The 23893-nt window shown below is 37.9% G+C and overlaps 2 protein-coding genes across 3 annotated transcripts in view; both read left to right on the top strand.

The window, feature by feature from the left end:
• The first annotated feature begins 340 nt into the window (after positions 1-340).
• On the top strand, positions 341-9431 carry LOC6579380 (activating transcription factor 7-interacting protein 1). Of its 2 annotated transcripts, none has more exons than XM_002005240.4 (5): positions 341-522; positions 4231-4382; positions 4443-7509; positions 7574-7968; positions 8487-9431. In XM_002005240.4, the coding sequence occupies exons 2-5, from the start codon at positions 4274-4276 to the stop codon at positions 8930-8932; spliced, it is 4017 nt and encodes a 1338-aa protein (XP_002005276.3). In that variant the 5' UTR covers positions 341-522; positions 4231-4273; the 3' UTR covers positions 8933-9431. The 2 variants fall into 2 exon arrangements, with proteins under 2 accessions (XP_002005276.3, XP_032585666.1); XM_032729775.2 differs by lacking the exon at positions 341-522 and adding an exon at positions 3163-3289.
• Positions 9432-12957: 3526 nt separating this feature from the next.
• Positions 12958-23893, top strand: part of LOC6579378 — a 91946-nt gene continuing 81010 nt past the window's right edge. Inside the window, exons 1-2 of the mRNA XM_032730675.2 lie at positions 12958-13170; positions 18827-19541. The gene's annotated coding sequence lies outside the window, so the exon portion shown is untranslated. The remainder of the gene's footprint in view (positions 13171-18826; positions 19542-23893) is intronic.

Here is a 23893-nt window from a genome sequence, read left to right as displayed (position 1 = left end):
AATTTGGTACGTGATTGCCTAACAACATCAACAATTTGCATGGTACCTAATAAGGCAATTTATCAGTTTTCAGTTTTAGTCAAAACTTTAATGTATTTTCTGAGAATTCATAAAAAATAAGATTTTTATATTCAAATAATAAATTGTTGTTATTGAATGGATATTTTTTTATTTATTGCATATCACAAATTTAATATATATAGACTTTTTTATATATATATATAAAGTCCCTGTTATCTGTTCATTTGTTGCAGTGCTTTTGAGCTAGCTAAACAGTTCACGAACCAGGCACATTCCAACTGATTCGTGGTTCTATACAATTGTTGTTGTCTGCTCAGATTTTAGTCTGTGTTTGGTATTCCAGTTGTTCAGGGCGGCAGTGCACGCGCTGCGGTGTAAACAAAACGACAAAATACCGTTTAAACTATTAAATATATAAATTCAATACGTAGGATATGTTAAAAACGTTTAATAAAAAAGCTTAATTTAACGGCAATTAGAAAATATCGAAACTTCACAGAGGTAAGTCTCTAGAATGCCATTAACATGGTTTGTTGGTGCTCTACCTCACGTATTGTTGTTATTATTATTGTTTAGAAGCTTTTACTATAACATATTGCATATACATATATAAAAGTTTTAGTGGGTTTTCAACATATTGACCATAGTTTCAAGTTTCGGACTTATAAAGAGACACTTTTAAGATACTTGCTTGAGTTTGTAGGGTTGTCAGGTGGCTCCACGGCAGCCGGTAAATACAATAATAATTTTGTTTATCTGCCAAATGGTCAGATGTATACATCGAAACCGATTTATGACTGGCATATCTACGTGTTGTCCTTTCACCTCAAGCGTAACCTGTGCCAGATAATACCCATATGTGTGATTTGATGATGATGGCAACCCTATTATATACCATGTGCATGGTAATTAGTCGCATAATCATGAATTAACGCCCATATTTATATATATAAACACAAAATAAATAATATATATACTAACATTATGCTTGCCGATACTTGGCAGCCCTAATGATATTAAATTGTACAATAAAACGAATGAAAACTGTTGCCCCGTCTGCAACAGTGGCGTTTGCCACTACCCGAGTAGCTAAATATGTCTGTCTGGGATCGATAGATATTTTTGCTATAATATCATATATTATATAGTTGCCCTGCATAGATCTGTAATATTCCCCGGGGTTTGAATGTTTTTCAAGCTAACCTCACTTTACATTAAAATCGATACGTAACCTAAAAAGAATGTGAATGCGCTGCAAAATTAATACATATACACGCACACATACACTCACGAACCTTGTTATACATACACACAGACGGCTAGTTAAGCAAACGCAGGTATAGATGTGTGCGTGTGTCTGTGTGTGCGAGAGCGAAACAGCTATAATAGACATAACTCCCAAGACCAAACATCATTCTGTTGCCGTTGCATGTACATATGAAAAAAAATATATTATTGTGCATCCAAAGTTGGCCATGCACAACATATTTATCAGTTAGCAGAAAAGAAATAAAAATAAATTGAATTTTTACTCTCATTGTATTTCTATAAATAGACAGAGAAAGCGAAACGAAGAGTATAATTTGTCATATATGTATCTAGATAGATATATCCAGAACATAATCGTAGTCAATTACTACCGATTTCTATATCTTCTATAGCCGACCCCAGACCTGTTTCTCCCGATTACATTTAGATGTCTAATATGGCTGCCGACGCCTCAAAGAGAAAAAAAAACACTTTTTTTCGCTTCTGTTTTGGTTGCTGCTTCTCACTGTGCTGCTGCGGTGTCTTTCAGTCGGTACGGCTCGTCGTACGACTTTGTCGCTCGGCTCGGTGCAAAACTTTTATTTTTCTGATAGATTACTTACATATATATCATATATATTATATTGTATGTATGTACATATTTTTACCTCGTATAAACGTTAAATTGCGCTGCTCCCTTCTCGCTCTATCTCTCTCTCTCTTGCTCTCTTGCTGCAAGCGCTTACGCTCCCTCCCCCTCCCGGTCTCTCTGGAGTGCCTTAGACCTGTTCGAAAACCGGTATCCTGCCAAAAGTCCTAGGCACATTCTCAAGTCCTAAAAAAGTGCGGATCTTAGACTAGACGCAAAAATTTGCCACCTACCGCCCGCTTTCCTTCTCCCTCCCTCTCGCTCTCGCTCTCTCTTTCACTGTGGCTCTCTCGCTGCGTATGTTTGCATTGCATTAACACGTTTTAATTTACATTTTTGTTGTCATTTTTCTATATCAGATAATAGTTTAATTTCTCCTCTCGACCTCCCCCCTTCCCCCTCTGACCCGTACCCTCTGGCTCCCCCGTCTACCTCCCCCTTCCTATTCGACCACTACCTACGCAGATACATTGTAATACATAGAGCTGTACCGCTCACACGCACAGCTTACTCGCATCAGCCGTCTCGCTCGCACAATACGCAGCATTGCTCGTTTTTGTAAAATGCCAATTTATGGCAACTTTAATTTTTGGTTTTACTTTGCTTTTGTTTTGTGTCTTGTTATTGTTGTTCTTCCATTCTATTTTCTTATCGGCATTTGGCGGAAAAACTATAATGGCATATTCGAAGATCCCCTGTTGCAGCAGTACTGCTACTTCAACCCCTCTACCCGCTCTCCCGGTTGTACTATACATATAAGAAATAGCGCTGCCAACTTGCTAAGAAAAGTCTTTCTCTAAATTACGAAACTTTACATAAAAGTTGACCTATATTAGTGCTATCCAATATCAATTGGCTTTTCTTATATATTTTATATACATATCTAGTATTTATATACATATACATATATAGTTGCCAGCATTGCTGACGTCGCAGCGCATTTGTAGTTAGGGGTCGCACGCACCGTGGACACATTCAAGATGTGACATTAGGAAAAATAAAATGAGAAAATGAAAACTTTAGGGAAAAATGATTATAGAACGTTATCAGAATCCAATTTGACACGCCCTAAACCAGCAGTTGGGTCGCTGCCCCCTAACCATGCCCACTCTTACGCTCTCGCTACCTTACTCTCTCATTTCGTATTGCTCTCTCTCATAATTTAAATGTCGTCGTCGTCGTCGTCGTCGTTGCCGTTGCCCGTCAGCTGGTTTTTTGCGCTCGCGTTCGCGTTCACTTCGGCCACTGTTTTAGTGTTGCCTTGAACTCGCACAAAAATCTAGTTACAAATAATTTGATTTCTTTCGAGTCTAGTGTAAATTTGTTGCAAGACGTAAACGTTAAATCAATCTAGTCTAGATTGAGCATCGTGTAAGTCGATTATATAAAAATTTTGCAAACTCTCTTCAACATAACCTCAATTTTACTAACTAAACTTAAATTTTGGTTTATCGAAAATCGCTTCAATTCTAATTCATTAGCATTAACAACGGTTTATTTTTTCTGTTGATTTCATTTTCATTTCGTTTCGTTTCTATGCTGGCTCTAAACATTTATCACATGTTCCTGCTTTATGCATGCTTATTTCTCTTCTTCTTCTTCATTTACATTTTGTCGCTGTTCGCTTTGCATTTGTGTTTCGATTGCAGACATCTCTTGCGCTGCGGCCTCTCGCTCTCTTTGTTGTGCTTGCTGTTATTGTTGTTGTTGCTCGCGTCGGCAGCATATGTACGACCGAACGAACAACCGACCGTTCGACCGTCCCGAGCGACCGTCCGACCGAACAACAAGCACACCGGTTAGGTATGCAGATTTACAGATACATACCGAAACCCGAAAGAGCCTATATAAAATCACGAAAAAATCAGTTGATATTTGTATACGATTTACACTTAGATATATATCCATCTGATTAATACAGTTTATATAAAAGCTGAACTCAAATGGAGGGATTTCTCTCTGTTTTCCCCGAAATCCGTTACTTTTTGGCCCATCCAAACTTTCATTTGGGTTCTCAAAATAGAAACCCGGTTCAGCTGATTTCAAATTGTAGTTTCATTTAATTTTCATTGCTAGCAAAAACTACAACGAAAAGCTTTCTGGCGAGCTTTTAGCAAAAAGCTTTGTTTTTAGCATACATTAATTTTTAAGGAGGGAGTCGTTACATTAATTTATATAATTTCCTCTTCACTTATTGATTATAAGGGCCTAGGTCAATTATCATATTAATCTAGAATTGCCACACTTAATAGTGTTGCCAGACCGTCTATGAAATCTATTTACCATAATCTTCGATTCTCGTTTCATCTCAGTTCAATGTGTTCCAACTAAAGGTAGACTATAAAACGCGCGAATATGATGGAAGTAACACAGAACGTTGAGTTAAGGGAGCTGTCGACAGAAGATGACTTAATCAGAAGTATCACCGAACTGGACCATAAAGTTGATAAGCTTTCCAGCCCTGGTATGTGCGCAACATATAATCGTTAAATTTAGCTGGAAATAAATAAAGGTTTTCTTTCAGAAATTAATACAAACATGGGCAGCCGCAAGTCAACTATCGATGAGGAAATTCATAATGGATTGTCCTCAGACATTCTAGAGAACAATATTAAGGCAACGTCGCCTATCGATAGTATCGGCAAGAGTGATGATCATGATCACGGCAATGAATTACCTAGCGAACACGATGCCGGCACAGATCTGGATGCTCTGCTGGACAAGATTAGTTCGATCGTAGACTGCGATCGTAAAGACTCTGTCGATGAGGATGATGTCACAATGGAAGATAGCAGCATACCGATTTCGGCCGATATCGATAACATAACAGAAGACAACACTGCGATCGATAAAGCAGAGACAAATGTGATCGGCGCCGAAGCAAAGCAAAAGGAAGAACAAGAAAACAGCGTGGAAGAGCTTAATAGTTCTGACCTACCTGAAGTCGAGGAAAACCCTGAAGAAAAGCAGGAAGAGAATTCAACGGAAACTAAAGAAAAACAAAATATCAATGAAAGTGAGATCGGTGCAACAGTGAAAGAGAATGTGCCGACCGATGAAAATATGTTAGATGATGAAACGGAAGAAAATACTAAAAAGGATCCGAAAATCACGAACACAAAAAGATCGCAAGACTCGAATGAGGATGTCTTTTTGGATGCTTTGGAAAACATCTCTAGTTCAGATGAGTTTGAGGCACAGGGCGATCAGAAAACTGTAGAAACTGATGAGCCAATTCCCAATGAGCAAAGCAAACATGACTTAGAAAACATAACCTCAGATGAAAGCTATGATGGAGATGATAAGACGGATGCTGTCGATGAAAAAGCGAATGGAGAGGCCCCCATCATTGATCTAGACTCATCTGATGATAAAACAATTGATACGCCTGCGAAGGAAGATGCAGCAGAAGCAGAGACTGAAATGGAGGTGGACAAAACTGAAGAGGCAGAGAAAGAGCTGAGTGTCAAAACATTAGAAAGTAAGTCGGCGGAAGCTGACAATGTTAGCGAAGAGAAAACAAAGACAGATCCAGAAGTGGACAAGGAAGATCCCGTGCCATCGGAAGACAAAGTTGTAGAACCAACTGAGCCGAAGTCAAATGGAGTCTTGGACGATGAGTCCGAGAAGAAAGTCGAGCAAACGGAAGAGCAGGCGACGAGCAAACCTTCAGAGAACATGGTAGCCGAGACAAGGGAAGCCGAATCAGATGATGAGGTGATCTTTTTCGAGCCGATTGAGAAGACAGGATTGAAAGAGAGTCAAACAGGTGAGAGTAAAACGGAAGCTGTCAAAGATATGCCAGCGACTGCTGATAAAAAGGTCGAAGAGGTGGTACTGTTGTCGGAAGACGAAGATGATCAGCCGGCTGAAAAGAAACCTTCGGAGGAATCTAGTAAAAGTGATGAAAAAACTGCTCCGACTAAACCAAACGATTCGAAATCGAATGGAACTTTAAGCAGAGACTTGTTAGCTGACAACTCAGACAATGCTTGCGATCAGTTTGAAAAACAGAAAACGCTGGAGAAACCGAAAGTTGTCTTGGGTGAGGATGCCGATAGCAATTCCAGCAATTTGCTACAGCCCTCACATAAGAGCAGAGATGAGGCACCAGCTGAAGCTGAAGCCGACGCGGAACCTGCTGCAGAGGCTGATGAAGGCGACGTGGAAATGGTGGCCGACGACCCGGAGGATGAGTCGGAAGCTGCCATGCCTGCGGTCAAGCGTTTGCGTCTCAGCACCGATGATAAAGTGGAGTCTAGCAACAGTACCGCGGTCACAACGGCCTCAGTCTCCACCACTACCAACACAGAGGAAGCAGCACCCGTCGTTGCCAAACGTAGTCACAGCCTGCTGGCCAGCAGCAGTCCCGCGGAGAAGGAGGCTATACCCAGCAAGAAATTGAAAACGGATGACTCCGATTCGAATAGCTCAAACGATGGTACACTACAAATCGATCTGGATGCTCATGATAATACCCAAGAGTCGGAGGAATCAGCAACAGCGGCTACCGAGCCAGCTAAAATCAAGCACGACGAAAAGACGGAGTCAAAGGAACTGGAGTACGAACTCAAGCCCAAACCGGAGCTGAAGAGCGACGTCAAGCCGTTGCGCTTGGAGTTTTTGAAGAGTTTTCGGAAGAGTTTCGACAAGATGACGCGTCAGGATCTTGAAGAGCTGGTGCTGCAGAAGATCGTCGAGAGCATGCTGGTGAAGAGCGAGTTTTCGGAGATACGACGGCAGATCGACAATCAAGAGAACACGCTGGCCAACTATCGTCGCAAGATAGCTGAGGTCTCCAAGCAGTTTCTCGATCTGGAGACGGTGCACAAGCGTGTGCTGAAAGATCTGGAAACGAAGAATGCTCAGTTTACGGCGCCGGTGCGCATAACGCGCGCTGTCGGTCTCCAGGTGGGCATGGCCCTCATGAAGAAGCCCAGCGAGGAGGCGGCACGCAACCACGCCTCCGGCAGTCATACTGCGGGCAGTATGTCAGCGGCGACAGCGACAATGCCAACGCCACAAAAGGCGAGCACCTCGCCAATGCGATCGTCCATGCGTGCGCTGCCACCGCCGCGACTCAGTCCACCCCAGCATCAGCATCAGCAGCAGCTGCAACAGCAGCATCAGTTGCAACAGCAGCAGCAGCAGCAGCAGCAGCATCAGCATCAGCTGCAACAACACCAACAACAACAGCAGCAGCACACACCGCCAACGATTTCAACGCGACCATACGTACAGACGAGTGGCGGTGGCACGCCGCCGGTGCGTCGCGGTTGCATGCAGAAGGTGACGCCACAGCGGCCTGTTAACAACACGCCCAGCAGTCATCAGGCGAGCACCTCCGGCCAGGGCATGCAGCGACTGCCGAACACGCCCAATGTCCCAACGCGGCCCATGTACGCGTCGAAGCACACGGGCAACGTGACTCCTGCGACGGCGGCAGCTGTTGCCGCAGCTATGCGAGCGCGCGGCACTACAGCTAAGCCCATAACCAAGGACTACCCGAGCTCCTACATGACACAGAAGCAGCAACAGCAACAACAACTGCAGCAACAACAACAGCAGCAGCAACAACAATCGCCATTACCGTGAGTAGCAGCTCGACTTGTCCCATCAGTTGTCAACAACTAATCCCGTTTCTCTTCTCTTTAGCGTTCGCATTGGTCGCAGTCCGGGCAAGCAGTCCATCAACATCAACAGCAAGGCACGCCCCATGCCCACCGTGTCGGTGCCTATGTCAAGTGCCACGGATGGTGGATCAAGTGGTGCTGGCTATGGCCAGCCCAGTCTGGCGCCTGCACGACCCAAAGAGAAGGCCGTCATCGATCTCACAGACGAGGATGATGCAGCGGCTGCTGCAGCCGCTGCTGCGATGGATGCCAGCGCCAATGCGAGACTGCGACAAGCGTTAAATGTGCCCGCCAAACGCATGCAGACGTCGCCCTTGAGCGGCAGTACACGGTCCAGCGGAGGCAGCGTGGTGCGCGTCTCGCCCATGAATATACCGCGTACCAATGCTGTGGCCCGACAGATTGTCAATGGACCAGGTAAATTACACAAATAATATATAAGCTTAGCTCGATTCACATTTGCTTATCACACGGAAATTATTAAGATTCATTAGGGAAAGCCATATATCGTATAAGGATTGTATGGAGTGCTCTGTGCTCTGATGGGATATTTCTGATAAGAATTATAAAACTACTCTTAGAATAGTAGAATGAACCATAGCATTGGTAGTAGTAAAATATTTAAAATACTTCTATCATCTAAAATATAGTACAGTCTAAACTCTATTTGGTTCAGAGTGTTCCCATTTACGTACATAAAAAAGAGAAAAGAGAATTTTTCAAATTCATTTAATTTATTTCGTATACCCTATCAATGTGTATTATAATAATGTAATATTTTGTAGGTTATTCCTATACAATTCTGAAATATTTAATCTATAATAGAAAATACTCTGGCTCTTCGGACTAGACTCGTTTCTATAAATCTTGACAAGCGTTTGTGAATCATATTTGGGAATTTGTAAAGCATTCATTAAACTCATTTCGTATTACAGGTCAACGAGGATCGACTGGCTCGAGTGCTAACATGCAGATACGGTCGGAGAATACGCCGCCGAGCGGATCGCGTGCACGTTTCTCGCACCCTGCACCGTTACCGCTGGCGCCGGTGCAGATCAATCATCCGGATTGGAAGCTGCCGCCGTCACGGCCGGTCATACGCATCAGCTTGCACGACACGGGCATTGTCATCTCGTGGACACTGGAGGATACGGGCAGTCGATTTGCCGAGTGCGTTACGTATCAGATTTATGCTTATCAGGAGACGATCAACGAGCCCAGCACCGACTCATGGCGGCATGTGGGCGACGTGAAGGCCATGCTCCTGCCCATGGCAGTTACGCTGAATCAGTTCCAAGAGAATCAGCGTTACTTCTTTGCCGTGCGAGGCGTCGATGCGCACGATCGTTATGGGCTATTCAGTGTGCCCAAGACGTGGTAATCGAGTCGTGTCCCTTGTTTATATGTATTCTTCAATCTTATTTTACATTAGTTCTTAGTCCTATTTATAACTTATTTATGCAATGTGACCCAATCTCTAAGTTAAGCATTGAGTTGGATAGTTCAGTTTCAGTTGAAGTTCTTAGCACTGTCCAAAACAATTTCTTTTAGCTAATTAGCATGTAATTACATCACATTTATGTTTGTTCCTTAAGATATACATTTTTTAACCTGGGCAACCACCAAAAACTGAAAGCCATTTATTGAATTTCCTTATCCTTAAGTATCTACCCGCACCCATACTCTTAAGTTAGCATTAAGTTTTAACCCTGTGGAGTGTTTTCTTTGGATTTAATCAGACTTTACTCAACGCAAATTGCTTCGTGGCAAATTAAACGCAACAAACACGACTCATTTTGTTAATACAACTAAAAACTATGTTTTAAGCTTAAAGGAAAAGTACACAATGAATGAATAAATATTATATTGAAACATTAAAAGGTATTTTGTCATTGATTGAATTAAATTTAATGTAAATTTACTTTGATCGAGGTTTCTATTATATTGTATATTTATTATTTTTTAGTCTTATTTTAGCTTCTACTTTGTAAGTTTTAAAGTGCATGTTAATTTTGAAAATATTGAAATATTATTATGTTTTATTAAATAATATTTTACTGAAGAATTCTGCAAAGTCCTTGATGTTATAGTTCATGTTAACTTTACAATGAATATGGTATGCAAATTTGGCTTATAAAACTTTTAACTTTAACTCTTAAATATTCACTCATGTATATTAGCACTTAAATTTGCCTTAAATACAAAGTAGGTGAGGAATTTTATAAATTGGGTTCTTGAAGGTGGAAAATTTGCAGATAAATTTTATTTGCAAATATGTAGAATAAAGATAGAATATTTATTATAATATTATATAATTTAATTATATAATAAGTAAATTATATCATTTTAACATATATAAGAGTTATTGTTTTTTTTATTTTATTTTATTTATTTATTTTATTTTTTTTGTAAAACTGCATGTCACATTTACAAGGAAGATCAGTATATATGGAGGGAATATAATAAACAACGACATAAATTCTTCATGCAATTTTCTGTTTCTAAGACTAGCTTCTCATAGTGTCATCAGTTCCAGCCTAACACGATACGTGTATTCCATGACGTAATGCCTTGGAATATTGCTATAATCTATGCACTTAAATTAGAAAATGTGTCATGCATGTGGTTTGCGTAGCTATAAAAGAAACCAATGTTAGCTGTAAATTAGTCATGCCTTCGAATTAAAATATCGTTCACGTCTGACATGAACTTAAATAGTCTGTTTTAAAAATACCTCAATGACTGTAATCCTTGTCGTTATGATTGGACAATTGAAGGTGAATGTGTAATGGCAATCAAAGGCTCAATTAGCATTTAATATGCCATTTATGTGTTGTATACATACATACATACATACATATATAGTATATGAAAGCACATATCCTTGCAGGACAGCCAAAGGACATACTCAACAAATTAGCACAAATTGCATGCACAAATTGATTTTCAGCTGGCTAAAAGAGTTGATGCAGGCCCTATTTCAACATGCATGAGAATGCAATCGATGACACATAAAATATGGATAGATACTACGTCCATTGCCGTGAGAGCCTGCAGGGGGTCACTTGCAGCGTCGTTTTGTCCTTAATGGCAAACGTTGCCAATGCTGCATGTTAAGTGGAAGCCAGCTTCTGCCCCACCTACCTGCGCCTCGCCTGCTCTATCGCTCACATTTCATGCACTGTTTAAATTGTGTGCATGGGGTATATTCAGACTGGCCTTGACTTTACTCTCTCGACTGTGTTTACTAAGAGTGGTATATATGCAATTTCTTTTGTAGTACTGCTCCTTTTTTTTGCCAAATTTCCTATTTAATATAATAATTATAAATATATAAATATACATATATCAGCAGTTTGTTTTGCAGATTATGCCACAAAGCGAGCTATCACTGCATTCTGTTTACAATTTCAGAATCTGCTGGACTTTGCAAACTCTTGCCATACAACGTTAGCAGAGCATCTCGGCAGCAGTTCAGACTCAGATCGTACTCTTCTTTAGTTTCCTTTCTTTTTTTTTTTTGTCATGTCAGCGACACCGATTGGCCGCTTGCACTTGACATTGGAAAAGCGGCGCAGGCAACGTCGCGACCTTTTTTCTGGTGGCCCTCGTCAGGGCTTTTTTTCTGTGCTTCTTTTGGTTTTTTGCATTGCCGCGTTTTGTGTCCATTCATGCGCTGCATGTGGCAGGGCGCGGCGTGATTGGTGGGCTGCTTGCAGCAAAGGCAGCGCCACGTGCCAGCGCAATATTGAACGTTAGCCAAAAAACCTTGACATTAGGCGCAAAATTGCGCCAGTGTGTGTGTATGTGTGTGTGTGTGTCGGTGTCGGTGTCTGTGCTTGATGGTTGTTAAGTCATTGCATGCATATCCGGCGCACAGCAAACATTCTTCTTGGCTGTTTTTGTTGTTGTTGTCATTTTAATTCATTTGCAGCTGAAATGTGTCGCAAAGCATGTCCTGGCAGGACATGGTTCGTCCTGTTGTCATTGCCGCTCCAATTGTTTGACAACAGTAAGAACAACAAAAAATTGTAAACGTATCTATATACATACATATACATATGCATTTTAATTGAAATAACTGTTCCACGCACACACTGAGCGCAAATTTAATTGTTGTTGTTTGCTTCATTTCCGGGAAACGTCTTGGCAGCCGCAACACACACACACACATACGCACACATATATATATATACATATCAAGACACATGTGTGTGCCCACCACGCCCACCGCCTCTAACGCCAAGCATAACAAAAACACAGATGTTTTGTCAGCAGCTATCGCTCTCCGTGCACTGCGCACGCGTCGCTTGCAGCACGGCAACACTGCCAATTCGTAGTAGCAGCTGTGGCAGTTGTATTTTGCGGGCTTTGTTTGTTATTCGCTCGCCGAACGCGTCGCCTAACGGTTGTGTACCGCTACCAATTTCGCAACCCAACTGCATGCAACGCGCTACGTGCAACTAGCGGCGGCATGCGTCGCGCTCTTAGACTAGATAAACGCGTGTTTTTTGTACTCTAAAACAAATGTAGTAGAAATATTAATTAAAACAACAAATTTATGTGTGCTATTTAAAAAATATTACCATATATGAATACATAAATATACAATAAATTAATAATAATTAACAAAGAATTTAGAATATAATATATAATTTTAAAATATTATTAATTATATATAGTGCAAAAAAGCTTAAATCGATGCGAAATTTGTTGGACAAAGTAAATGAAAAATGTGTTTAAATTTAATAAAGCATAATAATTAATAAACCAATAATTATAAAAAAAAAATTCATAAACGGAAACTAGTTGAAATAAAAGCATACAAAATCTACAAGATTTTAAAAAATAAAAATAAAATTATATATAATATTTAAATCAAGTCAAAAATGTATGCATTTCATTAAGAAAAATACATGAAAAATAATAATAAAAATAAATACCTAAATATAAAAAAACTTTATACAAAAAGCATGCAATAAATGAATTAAAGTATATGCAAATTAGGAAAAAAAAAAATACAATAAAAAAGTATTTATGTATAGGAATTCGTGTTAAAAAAATAATTGGAAAGCCAGATATGATAAAAATAAATATGTATTAAAATCCTATAATGAAAATACTAAAATATAAATTCGGTCAAAATTTAAATAAATAATAAAAAATAAAAAAAAAAAAAAAAAAAAACATTTGGTGGCAAAAAGAAAATAACAACACATGTGGCCATTAAAAAAAAATTATACGTGTATATGAATAAATAGAAAACCATTAATATACAAAAAAAAAAAAAAAAACAAATAGATTTTATATGACAAAAAAATATATATAAATATTTATTTTTTTTATATATGTATATGGAAATATACATATAACTAAATGTATAGGAATATAACTAGAAAAATTAAATATAGTTACCAACATAAAACTTACTTCCCCAACAGTAAACTAAATGTAATGAAAACAATTGAAGGTCCCCCTATAAGCTTACACTGTTTGCATTAAATATAAATACAGCATAAATAGTTCTTTATAAAAACAAAAACAGTTACTTGTTGTGCATATGAAAACCTAACTTTAATTGAAATATCGATTACAAGGGCTAAAGTCGTCAATCGCTTTGTAAGTATAACAATGCCCCAAAGCGTGCCACACACCATATGTAGGTGTATGTGTGCGTGTGCTTTTGTGTTTATGTATGTTAATTAAATTACCGCTATATGTGCTTAACAACAATGCCAAAGCCCACAACAACAATAACACACAAACACACACACACACGCACACAGAAAGAGACGGCGTAACCTCCATTGCAAGTAATTATAAAAAAACATCAGCAGTGGCAAAGGCAACAACAACAACAACTAAAAGGCAACTAGCACACACACATACACAAATGATTACTCACATACACACTGTAAAAACAATAACACATGAGCCAATTTTCAGTCGCAACTTCAACTCGGCAAAGCGACTCAGTTACATGTCTTGGCCCTGGCCACTTGCTGTCACATTTGTTGTACATGTATTGGTGTGTGTGTGTGTGTGTGTTGGGCTATGCCTATGTCTATTACTAGCCGTAACCATTTGCACGTAGCGCCTTACTATTATTAAGCGTCTTATTGTACAATGAGAGCGCACATAAGTATGCTACGCTTTCTGTAACTCGGCATCAGCCAGACACACACTCATCTAAGTGCCTGTGTGGGTGTGCGTGTCTTTGTATGCTCTCAAGGTGCAATAAGCCAGCATAAGCCATGTTCATGTGTATGTTTTCTTATGTATGGCATGCAGCTTGGCCAGATTGTTGAGCTGAAAAGGCTTACCGGCTCGAATCGATAAAATCATGTTCCCCTTTTTTTTCGATTACACGTCTGGGTGAGTGGGTGTGTGTGTGTGTATGTGGTCTATCAGTCATCTAGTTAAGCCTTTGCAGCTTAAGCGGCTCGCACTTTATTTTCATTTCATATTTGCTAGCAAATACTTTCCATGCCATTTATATCTGCAAGTATTGCCTTAAGCTTTAAGACTCAATTTAACATTTGTTTTAATGCAATGCGGTAAGCAAATATTGTTTTTAGGCTTCAATATGTTTGTAATCATTATAGCTGGCTTGTCAAAGTACCGTTGCTTTAACAAATTGAGCAAGTTCTGAAAATGATTTAATAAAAGGCAAATATTTTTCAGCAGTCGAATAAAATATTTAACATATTTGTTTAATTATTTATTCTATCTTTTTATTTTATTTTATTTTATTTTTATTTATTTTTTTGCTTAGCTAAATAACTAAGTTGTAAGTTTTGTTATCAGGCTTAGCTTGGCTTTAATGGGCGATTAAATAAGCAGCATATGAAAAGTTATAATGACCAATTTGTTAAATTTTTATGATTTAATTTAATCTCCCTTAAAGCTATCTCCGGAAATTTATCTACAATTTGAGGTACCCTGAGGCTTTGTTCTATATGCCTGCTATTATATTCTTTTTATGTATTTCTAAAAAAATAATAATACAAATAAAATAAACAAACCAAATGAAATGTCTTCAAACACTTTTAAAAATTTCAAGAAACATGTGAACTTACTCCAGCTTTATTATTATTTTCCTTATAAATTTGTCTACATATATTTTACAAACCTATCGAATATCAGTTCCCCAAGGGCTTGCAATATGTGTTGAAACCATCTTCTCTCAATTAAATTGCGCCTTTGCACATATATTTTTTTTATCAATTGCTTCTCATTGCTTGGCTTTGACAGGATATTTAAGGCGATGTCATGTTGCCCCCAGGACGGCTTTGCCCCCAACACGTCAAGGTGTTCTACACATAAACAACTAATACAAAAACAACAAAAACAACATATTAGCACACACCCATTTTTTTCATAAATTTTCTAACGAATGTAAAAAAGAAAAGTGAATTCGAGACTCGAGCACACAAAGTTCTATTTTTTCATAAGCTTGGGCACGGCTGGGCGGTTGAGCGCTTGGGAGGTTGGTTGGTTGGGGCTGCACAGTGTCCCAAAACACGTATGCAAATGTGCAAAGACCAGCATAAATGTGCCATAATAGCCACACTTTAGATCCGAGCATTGAGTACTCATGCAGAGCATCGAGTACTCAGTATTGATTATCAGTTTTGCATACTAATAAGCGAGCGCTTTGTTCCGACTATTTCGCTGATGGCAGAGCCACACTCGAATGTGAATGTTTGTGTTTGTGTTATTCCATATATATGTATATGGGTGTATGTGTGTGTGTGTGTGTGTGCTTGATAGAGTCGCTGTTTTGCTGTTTGCCATGGCAGCTGCTTTCGACAGCAAAAAGGGAGCGCCGCATGGCCCCAAATAAGCCGCAAAGGGCTCGCACATGGACACGGACGAGTTGCAGCATTAGGGGTATGCCTGTCAAATGAATATTTATGAGCATGATTGTTTATTAGGATTAGAGTTATTGATCTTGGTATTGTTATTGTCTGTTGTGATTATAATGAGGCAGATTATTTTTAAAGCAAGAATTAGGTAAATAAAATAGAAGGCAAATAATAAGGTATACAAATTTTATGCAAAATAAAAATAATATAAATATATTTAATGATTTTTTTTTATTAAAGTTTTTATTATTGTTCTTATAATTTTATTTATTATATTAACGTAAAATGTTGTTAAAAATGTACTTATTTATTGTTATTATATTAAAAAAAATTAAATCAGAAATATTATTGTAAATAAATATAATTATACATGATTATTTATTGTACTATTATTATCATTATATTTATAATGTGTTTTTTTTGTATAATTTTTTTGAATAGATATAAAAGTATATTTATAATAAAATAATAATTTAATTAACTTAAATATATTAAATGCATTTTCTTAAAAAGATAACTAACAAAAAAATATTTATCTAAAATAAAATATATATTTCTATTTTTTAAATAAAAAAAATAAAAAATATATATATATATATTTTTTTTTTTTTATATAAATATACATATGTTTAAATTGAAAAAATGTATTCATTCATTTAACTTCCTAACAATTTCTTAAGGCAATTTATCTATGTGCTCAGCTGACATATTTTAACGATTTCCACTTCAGAAGGGACTACCCCTACTTTGTCAACTGCCAAGTAATGCCAGCTGCCTATTTGCCTTTTTTGTTGCCGTTGTTGTTTTTGTTTTGTTTGATTTGTCTAGCTGCACCTCAAAGGGCTTTTGTTTTGGCCCAGGGGGAGGCGTCAGCCGTTCCCTTTTTTTTACTTTTTTTTTACTTTTTCTCGTTTTGTTTTATTTTTTATTTTGCGCCAACTTCGTCGCCATTGTTTTTGGGGGCTGTTATAATACGTATATGTGGAGTAGTTTGCTTTCTTTTCGGTTGCTAGTTGAATTTTTTTCTCTCTCTATTTTATTTTATTTTATTATTTTTTTGTTTGTTTGGTATTTTCTATTTTTATCGGTTAGTGTGTTAGTGTTTCTTGACAGCGGCGGCGCTGCTTCCGTTTGGGCTGTTTTCTTCCTGCTTTGCTGTTATTTTTATTGTTATTTGCTGCTGTTGTTGTTGCTTGTACATTTCCGTTACAGTCATAACACGAGCAGCAAACAGCTGATAACACACGCACACTCTCACACACACACACACCCTTCAGGAAGCTATAAAAAACGTGCCTTTCTTTTTGGTGTGAGTGCCCCCAATGCTTGTCCTGGCTGAAGGAGCTGAGTGAGCTTTGCATGCATTGTTTTGACGCCCTTTTACAATTGAACCGCATCAAGCCCAGCCCTGCCCAGTCAGGCACTTCTCGAATTGCAGTCAACGTCGATTAGTTTGGGGGGGAACGGGGTGGGTGTGTGTGCCACCCTCAGACCTTTTGCTAAATTAATACCCGTATTATAATCAATCATGAACCTGAGCATGATAAACGCTTCGACAATGCAAACAACACTAAAAACAACCAAACAAATCAAACTGAATGAACTTGAGGGATGTCAGACGCCCTCCCCAATATTCCATATATAACGCTGTGACATCGCCCACAGCTCCACGACTCGCTCCAAGTTGTTTGAGCTGCGAATTATTATTGCATTTGCCATTTGAATGGCAATTCCCAAAGAGAGATTTATGTGGTTCAATATGCATGGTGTGTGTGTGTGTGTGACTGTATGTTTGTGTGCGTGTGCATGAAGTGACAGCACACGCGGCGTATGATATATGTAAGCCGCATCAAATTTGTTGCGGAAATGAAATAACGGAAACGCTTAAAGCAGCAAAAAGAAACGAAAACGAAAAGGAAAAGGAAAAGAGAGAACAGAGCAGAAAATCCTGTGAAAAATGCATGAATAAACATACGTTTGACACGTGCAATATTGAAATGCTTGCAAATATTCTTTTGGCAGGTGTTTTATAAGTATTTAATATACTTTATTTTGTAAAAATGTCTTACAAGTTTATATTAAACATTTTTTTATTTATTTTTTTTAGCAAAAGATAAACATGCTATTTGCATGAATATGAAAGTGATTAGCGTTTAGTAAAATTTTTACTTAGGAATTTTTGTTATTACCAACAGGAGTTCAACAACCTCAGCTATTCAGGGCTTCGATTATATTTACAGTGAGCGGATAAACAAGAGTACTTTTAGCTTTGAGAAAAAACTCAGGGAGCTATCGACTCTGTCGTTTCTTCAGCGAGTTCGTTCGCGATCGTATGGAAGCCTTTTTTCGTTTTTCCGCTCTGAGTTTTTTCCAAACTTTTGGTTGAGTCAAACGAGGCCTTTTGTGCATGTATGCGAAGACGACGTTCGCTAAATACATCTATAGCTACATGAACTGGTGTGCGTATGTGATAGAGAGGAGACTTGGGCTATTGCTCACACACTGAGTCTTTTACGAACGTCGATCGTATCGCCAAACGAAGTTCGTGAAATGAGCGTCACATGAATAGTTCAACTCAAAGCGCTCAACCGAATAGCCGAAGTCTCTTGCTCAGAGCGAGAGAGATTGAATAGAATTTTATTCGGCTGATCTCGCGACCTGTCATATGCGAGCTGTGATTCCGTTCTAACTTTGTTGAGAAGTGGAATAGTTATTTTTAATAATTACAATAATAGGTATATATTTTATGTACTAAATATATATATATATTTTTTTAATATTTTTAAAATTTTATTTAATTTTTTATTTTTTACTATTCTATTTATTTATTGTGTTATTTATTTTTATTACAAAAAAAATATTAGATTGAACAAACAATTAGTATTTTATTGGTTTTTTATTTATATTCTTTTTAAGATAATTATTTTTATGGTTAATTTTACTTCATTTTTATCCATATTAAGTCTTTTTTTTAGTTAAAAATACTTGTATTTATTTATTTAACTGTTGCCACAGCTCACTTGCTGCCTTTTAGCCTGACAAACAGCTGAAAAGTCCGGCTCGTTGTCTTTGAATACAATTTGTTTCCTGCAGGGCTGCAGACATTCTCTCACACACACGTGCGCACGCACACACACGCTCTGACAGTCACACTAAGGCACAGCATTCATCGGCAGCAGAGTGCTTATATATTGATATGCCTTTGCAATATTAATGATGTTGATGCTTATGTAAATGCAAATGTAAATGTAAATGTAAAGCAGCAAATCAAATAAAGCAGAAAAACATACCCACGCATACACAAACACACACACACACACATACACACACCAACGCACAGCAACAACTAAAATAAAGTTTCCTGTCTATATTGTTATTTCATTTCTTTGCTCTTTTTTTTTTTACAGAGCAAAACGTTCGAATCATTTGGACTCAAATCTCAAATCTCCAATCAAAACGCTTGCAAAGAGGCAAAAGGAAAACAAATAGCTCTCGATGCACACAGTTACACCTACACATCAGTAGATGAGTGTGTGTGTGTATTGAACATACGCCGCATAGGCCGGGCGGCTGCTGCTTGAGGCAAATCCCCAAGCAGCACTTGAGGCATAAATCCAAACTCAATCACGCAACAAGGTAGCACACGGCCTATCCACATTCACATACACATTCCCATTCACAATCAGGATTAAAAGTCTTCGAATCAGATAGTGGCAGCCGACCAGACCAGACAAGAGCGACAGAGATAAACGATGAGCCAGGCCGGGCCGGAGTGAGTGCCTCTGATAGCATTGCGGTAATCATCATCAGAGCATCATCAGCATTATCTCAGACTCTGTGCGTGTGTGGGTGCTCTCTTAGCTCCCCCCCTCTCCCTGCGCAGTGCTGCCAAAGAACGTTGATTTAGTTTGCGGCCAAGACCTGAGCATTGTAAACATGCCAACACACCCCTCGACTACGGCCAGATACTCAATGACATTTCGAGCCTGATTCAAGGACGCGCACGGCAGCAAGTCCTGCGAAGGCCAAAAATTAAGAACGCTAACAATTTGCTTCGTCTTCAGATTTTTTTGCTTGGAGGGCACGGAAAAGTGAGCAGCTGCGTATCGTCAACATGGCAAGGTAAGTCAGCCACAGACTATATATATATATATATGTATATGTATGTAAAGGTATTCACATTTCTGTACTCTTTGCGGCAACACCAACATAAGTAAGCAAAACGAAGAAGACCACATAATCCAAAAACCAAAAATAATGAGAAAAATTCTTGTTGAATATTGAATGCTCTAGGAAGATATTTACATGAATTGGCGATGAGGTTAATATTTTGAAAATAATGCACAATGAATATTAGGCTGAACACGTATTGCTCTTAATTTAGATGTTGATATCTAGTTTATCAGTAAGATTTTGCATCCAATACTTAGTCCTTAGAACTGTATATCTCGTTTGGAACGACTATATTGATTGTAATTTTCAGCTATGACACTTAAGAGACTAATTAACACAGGGCAGAAGAAACAGACAGAGAGAGAGAGAGAAAGGGAGTAAGTGCTTAAAAGTGAATTCAAGTTCTGTTTTAGACTATCACAGCTATCTGAATAGATCTCTCAAAAGAACATTTCCTACAACATCGTTAGCAGTTTCGAAAATGGCAAAGCCTTTACATCCAGCTTTCATGCTCAACAAGTAGTTGACGTTACTACTCGACTCATAATCGAAATAGAATTTTCTTTTAACATATTCTTATATCACAAAAACCAGAGAGATAGAGAGAGAGAATCATGCAGCCAATCATCCTTGTGGGCGTTACACTAACCATCATAGAATTATAATACCCAACTCAGGCACGCAAAAGGAAAACATCGTGACTGGCAAATGTTTTTTTTTTTTTTTTTTTTTGCTCAGTTCAGTTCTCAAAAGCAACCGCAAACACATTTTTAGGCATTTCAACGCAGACAAACAAACCTAAAGAAAACTCGCATTTATCATGCTGACTCTATGTGTGTGCGTGTGTGGGTGTTGTGTTTAGGCCGTAGATAAATTTCCATGAATACAACAAGTTCAAAGCAAACAACAATTTACAACAACGACAACAGCAACAAAGGAGAAGAAAAGAAGAATTGGCAGTGGAGGAAAAGGCGAATAAGTGCTCTCAGATTTGTTGTTATTTAAATTTAAATGATGTTTTGATAAGATAAATTGTAGACACAATAATAAATCAAAACTTTTTAACATGCAGCAAATCAAATTTATACAAGAAGCGAACGAAAAGTTTAAGAAAGTGTTGAAGTTTTCCGTTAAAGCGTGATTTTTGTTGAATTTTGAGACACAAATGCTTTACAGCATGAATTTATGCTTTAACATGCAAATTATGGCACAACGTAGAGTTTTTTATTAGGTTGACTTTTGGTTTTGCTTCGGGCTTACTTGTTGAAGCTTCTCCTTTTATTTTCTTGTTTACTTAATTTATTTGATTGGTATTATTGGTTATGATTCTGTCTTCCTCTCGCTCTTTCTCTCTCTGTCTACCACTTTCTTTATGCCTCTATCTTCTTCTCATTCTCTCGGAATCCCTAAATAAATATAAACTTCTCTCTCTGTTGCTCATTACTTCTACATTCGCCCTAGCCTCTTCCTATCAGACTCTCATTTTTAGTCTCTCTCTTTCTCACACTGCCTCTTTTTTTCTTGTCTCTCCGTTTCCCTCTAATTTTTCTATGAACTCTCTTTTTCTATATATTTCAAGGCAGTTCAAGTTTCTATTCTTTCAATTTTTCCCATTTACAAGTTTTTCTATTTTGTAACACCCTTTAATTTTCTTTTTGCATAGCCTCTCTATACTTTGTTGTGCTTCTCTCTCTCCCCCTCCCTCTCTATGTCTCTCTCTCCTTCTTAATTTTAAACACCTCTTTCCTTGAACTTCTCCTTTTACTTGTAGCCTTTTCAGGCTCTACTCCTACTTTACTTTATGTTTAGCTTCTCGCATTGCTTCTCCCTTCGCTTTACATTGCATTACTTAAATTCAAACAAACTTTTTGTGGAGCTTCGCTGCTGTTACTGCCTACACTCACCAGTTATTTAATTTTTCCACGTAACTTCTTTGTTTGATTCTCCCTTACCAATTTGCCTGAAGTGCTTCTATATGGATCACCGAGTCTTTTCCCATTTCAATATGATTATCTACGCTTATCAGCTGGCCGCAAATACGTTTTAAGACCAGACTCGAAGTCATGTTTGTTATTTGTTAATTAAATGCTAAAATGCTTTTGGCACGCCAGTGTTGGATACAAAGCCCGTGAGCTAACTCATAGGAATGTGCATATTGAAATTTGTGGCAATGGCCCACATGCAACACACATGCCGAAGCTGGGGCATGCAACGTGCAATGTGCAACGAGCAACCTGCAACAACATGGCTAAACCACAACAATGTCTTGGCCAATATTCTGATTCATTTAACAGCCTACAGACCTGTGAAATTTGGCTCGAAGCCTCAATCTGACGGCCTAGGATTGAATTTCTGCCAAAGGCCAAGTCGACTCTGCCAAATGCTTAAATTGCTCTACTCTCCGCACTCTCTCCCTCTCTCTCTCTCTCTACCATCTATTTCGTTACTACATAATTATTAGCCTGGCCACAAAATTTTCCACGCCCCCCAGTGTTCGCTTTAACCACAGGCGGCTTGCATAATTTGCAAATCTGTTTGATTTGCGGCCAAGTGTGAATAATTGAATGCAATGGGGGAATTTTTCCATAGAAGTGACACAGAGAGTGTGTAAAGAGCGCGAGAGGGGAGAGAGGGGTTGTGGGGTAAAATGGCAAATTCATGGAAAACAAACTTTACAACAACTAAAAACAACTTGTTACTATTTGTGGCATTTGCATGCAATGCATTTGAATGCCCACACAGCAGTTGGGGCTTTCTGCCAGAACTGAGCTGCTCTAACTGCACTTTGAGATACCCATTGAGGGAAAAGGTTTAAAGATTGAAATTTGTGTAAAATATGTTAGATTTTAAAAGGTGATAAATGATAGGAGATACGATGTTAAAATATATAATAAATATTGTATTCTAAATTGCCCATCTATGCGATTCTAAAAAGATGAAGTTTAAGATTTTTATATATTATTTGCTAAAACTTTAACTTTATTTTATTTTTATATTTTTTACTTTACTTTACAGAAAAATATGTTATTTAATTTATATTAATTTTTAATTTTCATAAAATGACTATTTCGTTCAATATGATTTATTGATATTGAATGTAGCAAGTCCATAATCATCTAAGGCTTAATCTCCTTAACTAATAAGTACAATATCAAAGTCTCTGACTATATAAAAGAATAAGCTAAAATTTCCATTTTGATCCCCTTACCGAAGAAGGGTTTATTATTATATACTTTAGGGTATTTTCAGCTACCTTTAGCTGCCTTTGTTTTGTTTACACTTTTAGCAAAGTTTTCACAAGTTTCATGCAGAATATCATAAATTATTTTTAAATGCCATAAACTGTTTTACTTTTGCTCGCCTTAAGAGCTTACCTGGAGAGTGTGTGTGTTTTATGGTCGACTGTGCGGGCAGCGTACGAAAAAAACTTAGCGCATTGTAGTCGAGCTTAACTAACTTATAATACTCTATCGAGAATTATATTGAAATTAAATTTTGATATTTTCATAAGGACACATTTCCTACATATCATTGTAAGGATGGTTTGTAAAGTAGGTAATATAATTTATATGTTGTAAATAATGTAATATAATTTGCAATTTGGCATAAAGCATATAGAATTTATATGTATTTTCTATATGGTCTATGAGTCTATAAAGTCTATAGAGTCTATACAGTCTATAGGGTCTATGGAGTCTATTGAGTCTATAATGTTTATACAGTCTATAGAGTCTATAGGCTATCTCCTTTAATCTAGTATATTTCCTACTTATGAAGCTTTAATGTTCCATTTAGTAAATTTACTAAATTTAATTTAGGAATAAATACCTCTTTCTTCAGTGTAGTCTTATCGGGGCATTATGGTGTTAAGTACGTAATGCTACATATATTTCTTTGTAGAATGCCCTACAGTTCTCTCTGCTTTAATACAGCTTGAAGTATGCATTCTAGAGGTAATTGTAAGTCTTCGTCTACCACACCTCCATTGGGGATATCAAAACTTAAGTGTTTATTAAACAAAACTACACAATAAAACAAATTTCAAGTCCTCCACTTCCACTCGCCAACACACAGATGAATATTTCGCACAGCCAATAAACTCCTCTCGAGCATTCCCGAGCGAGCATAAATAAAGCAGGTAAATGGTGCAAAGTTGAAAGCCAGCGATGGCCACTTCAATCATGGTCAGCTTGCAGTTGCCAACAATTTCACGGTCAATTGCTATTGTGTGCGTGCTCGTCTCTGTGCATGTGTGTGTGTGTGTGTATAGGTTGGGTGTGACTGCAGCTAAATGTTTAATA

This window comes from Drosophila mojavensis, unplaced genomic scaffold (assembly GCF_018153725.1).
Source record: "Drosophila mojavensis isolate 15081-1352.22 unplaced genomic scaffold, ASM1815372v1 contig_80, whole genome shotgun sequence".
In the NCBI taxonomy this organism is placed as follows: domain Eukaryota; kingdom Metazoa; phylum Arthropoda; class Insecta; order Diptera; family Drosophilidae; genus Drosophila; species Drosophila mojavensis.
Note: the sequence above shows the minus strand (reverse complement) of the source record. Positions and strands in the feature narration are given on the sequence as shown.